This window comes from Agrilus planipennis, unplaced genomic scaffold (genome assembly GCF_000699045.2).
Source record: "Agrilus planipennis isolate EAB-ADULT unplaced genomic scaffold, Apla_2.0 scaffold2430, whole genome shotgun sequence".
In the NCBI taxonomy this organism is placed as follows: domain Eukaryota; kingdom Metazoa; phylum Arthropoda; class Insecta; order Coleoptera; family Buprestidae; genus Agrilus; species Agrilus planipennis.
The window spans coordinates 1-3,171 of NW_020441096.1; the positions used below are offsets into that span (position 1 = coordinate 1).

The window sequence follows — 3,171 nt, forward strand, 5'->3', positions numbered from 1 at the left end:
TAAATGGTTATTTTGAGGAGCTTGACGAATCAGTCTATAGAGATGGCATTAATAGACTGGAACACCGCTATGAGAAATGTATCAGCCTTGGAGGAGATTATGTTGAGAAATAAAAAAAAAAAATTTTTAAAAACCTTGTTTTTCTTGGTCAGGCCGGAAACTTATCAATCCACCCTCGTATATAAGAAGCAGAAACATGAGAAAATAGAGATAAAGGAAACTGTTGACAAATACTTAAGGTTGTGGAATATTCTAGTTTTCGGGAAATGCAAAAATCGGCTTATGATAAGAACAAAAATTTTATTTCTGTTCTTCGTTAGACATTTCCGTATCACATTTTTCACAAATTTGACACTAAATGAGAATGAGAGGTTTTATAATTACTGCATATTAAATCAAATGTGTATTTAATTAGGCTCAAATCATAATTTTTATTTTAAATCTAATTTTCGTTGAATATATTGCGTGTGAATGTAAGTAATTAATTAATTGGCTTACTTCCTGAGTATAGCGATGAAACTGTAAACATAGACCACCAACTGTGTCATAAAATACGCCAGCGGCAGTCTGTATCCTGTTTTGTGGTCCTCTTCGCGTGTATACCATCCGTAAAATAAAGGAGTGTATTTTAGAACTCCCTCGAAATCCCACAACGTTAGAAAATTCGTTGAATTATATTTTTCCTCTGGTAAAACTTGCTTTCTCAGTAAATCGTTCCAGTTTGCGGTCAGCATCTACAAAATAATAATAACTTAATGATAGTCTATTGTCATGGAAGTGAATAAAAAAGTAAATAAAAGACGTAATTAAATAAATAATTAAATTTATTGCAGTTTACAGACTGTCGATTAGTTTAGTTTTATAATGGACATATGGTATTTCTGAAGCCGTTTCTAAAAAGTATGATCCTGGTGGAATTAACGGACTGGCTTTTATGCCCATGGGAAATGATTTTCCATCGTGGAATTTTTGGTCGAGGTATTCCTTCCATGATCGGTAACGATACCCCGTGTATGCGTCAGGATGTACAATAGAAGCAGTCCAAAATTCGCAGGCCCTAACATGACTGCAATAGTCTAGAAAGGAAAAGTCTAAATAAAAAAATTCGGTGTAATGTTGGCTGTAATTATTTCTAACGGACAACATCAAAAAAAAAGTTACATTGAGGATCCCCTACACTTACGCGAAACATTGACGTTGCGAGTTTTTCGCAGTGGAACAGCTTACGCGATTTATTTCTGACGGAAATGATACTCAATATATTGCATACCATTTCCGAGGTATTGAGTATTATTTCCGTGTGACATTGTGTTCTAACGATGACTTTCTTTGTATTGTTGAAAACGAAGAAATCGAATTCATTAAACTCTCCTAAATCTGACCCTTTCTCCTTCCTAACTTTTGTTCTATAAATCATATAGAACAGAACATTTGTCACAAACTTAATAAGCTTTTCAGTTAGCGTCACATCTATATGTACAATTCCACTGTAGCGGAAACGGAAATACCGCTGCCCTTCTTCTGCGCTGGTGTGGGAGATCCTTTATGCATATGTTTGCAAATAAATCTGTTTGTGGCATCATAGCAAATCAGTTAACTAGTTAATGTCGATAAGACTTATCACGTTAAAAGATCACATTTACGCCAACGTTTTAAGCTTGATGAAAATCAACAACGAAATTCTTAAGACATTTTATTAAGCTTTCCACAAGTTTGAGCGAATCCGAGATATGATAGCGTCTGGATATTTTGAGATTAAGAATTTAAACAAAACACTAGCAATGTAACAAAAATAATCAATATTATGTAATGATATAATTACTTTATAGATTTCTTTTAATATTACTTGAAATTTTCTCTATAAATTCGTAATAAAGTTAGGCATGGTGAAAATATCATGATTAGAAGTATAATTGTTTTCGATTTTTTGAAAATTTTCGATTAATGTGTAAGTGAAGTTTAGATTTTAATTAAAAGTCCCCAGTGGGTGAGTGTACATACACGAGTTGCATCCAGGTTGAGTGACACCGCCATTAGGATAAAAGTCAACGTGTCCAATTGGATTTAGCATTCCCAAAATTCGCCCATTTGTATGTATGATGTCCACAAACTTGGCGTCTTCATTATCAAGCCGTGCATTCCTTTCATTTGTCCTGTTTCCGTATTCGAATCCTGGTGCTGCAGGATCAAGTCCCGATATTCTTTCCACGGTTTGGTTATACTTTGCTTTGACTGTTTGGGCCGCAAATCCCGCTATGTGACTTCCCAAACTGTGTCCTATGATATGGACGCGAGGGAGCTTAACGAAATTGTTTTCTTTCAAAAATATTATAAATTCTCCCAGTATACGGCCGACATCTTTAATTTTCTCCCGAGATTTCACATACGTCAATCGGGATAATCTTGACCAATCCACTACTATAATATTCCATTTTTTGGTGTACGCCATCACTAAAATTTGAGCGAAGGTTTGTTTTCTGCGTTTCCTTACAAAGTGAGAAAATATTGGTCAATTCGTTCGATACCGTTTACTCAACATAATGATAATAATTAGAGCGTTTTTTGCTTTGTAAAAAATTGAGCTTTCTCAGAGTTTAGACAATATCAAACAAAATTAGGGTGTGGAAAAGAAAAAAAAACAAAATAGTAGTAATTTTTGAAGTAACTTGTTACTTTGAAGTCGAATCTGATCTCAGATTTACTTTGATGCCCCAGAATTTCAAGATATTCTAACTCCAACCACAAAACTCTAAAAATCCAATTCTTGATCTCTTCGGGGTCGTGCTCCCGAACGTGGACTCAAAAGATAAAACAACAAGAGAGTAGTCGTTTCCGGGGTATCTTTTATCACTTAATTCTTCTCTAGCGTCAGAATTATCCCGGAGTATCAGAATGTTGAAATGTTTTGTGCTGATTTTTCTTGTTTTCTTTTTTATTCTGTAGTCATATTCAAGTTCAACATCGAAAAATAATTATCCACTATTTTGATTTATCTTCAAACCGCCGTAGCAGTGTCCTTGAAAGGGGGAACACTACTGCAGCAGATTGAGAAGGAAAGAGGGACAATTAATTTTCAGATATCTTAACCATAAAATCAAAGCAGCGAACAAGGAAAATCACTCTAATGCATTTATCTTTTCAGATAATTCATCTTAGATTATTATTAAAAAT

At 34.2% G+C, this 3,171-nt stretch overlaps 1 protein-coding gene across 1 annotated transcript; it reads right to left on the reverse strand.

Annotated features, from left to right (window-relative positions):
* Positions 1–582: 582 nt before the first annotated feature.
* Positions 583–2,449, reverse strand: LOC108743936 (pancreatic triacylglycerol lipase-like). Its single transcript, XM_018479537.1, has 2 exons — positions 2,002–2,449; positions 583–1,091 (listed from the first exon to the last, which is right to left on the reverse strand). The coding sequence occupies exons 1-2, from the start codon at positions 2,447–2,449 to the stop codon at positions 835–837; spliced, it is 705 nt and encodes a 234-aa protein (XP_018335039.1). The 3' UTR covers positions 583–834.
* Between the last annotated feature and the right edge of the window lie 722 nt (positions 2,450–3,171).

Excerpts from the sequence above, each read along its gene's own strand:
- LOC108743936 (XM_018479537.1), bottom strand. The coding sequence starts at position 2,449 with ATGGCGTACACCAAAAAATGGAATATTATAGTAGTGGATTGGTCAAGA. Across the intron at positions 1,092-2,001 it reads TCAACCTGGATGCAACTCGT|ACTTTTCCTTTCTAGACTAT; the intron begins GTATGTACACTC and ends TTTTTTATTTAG.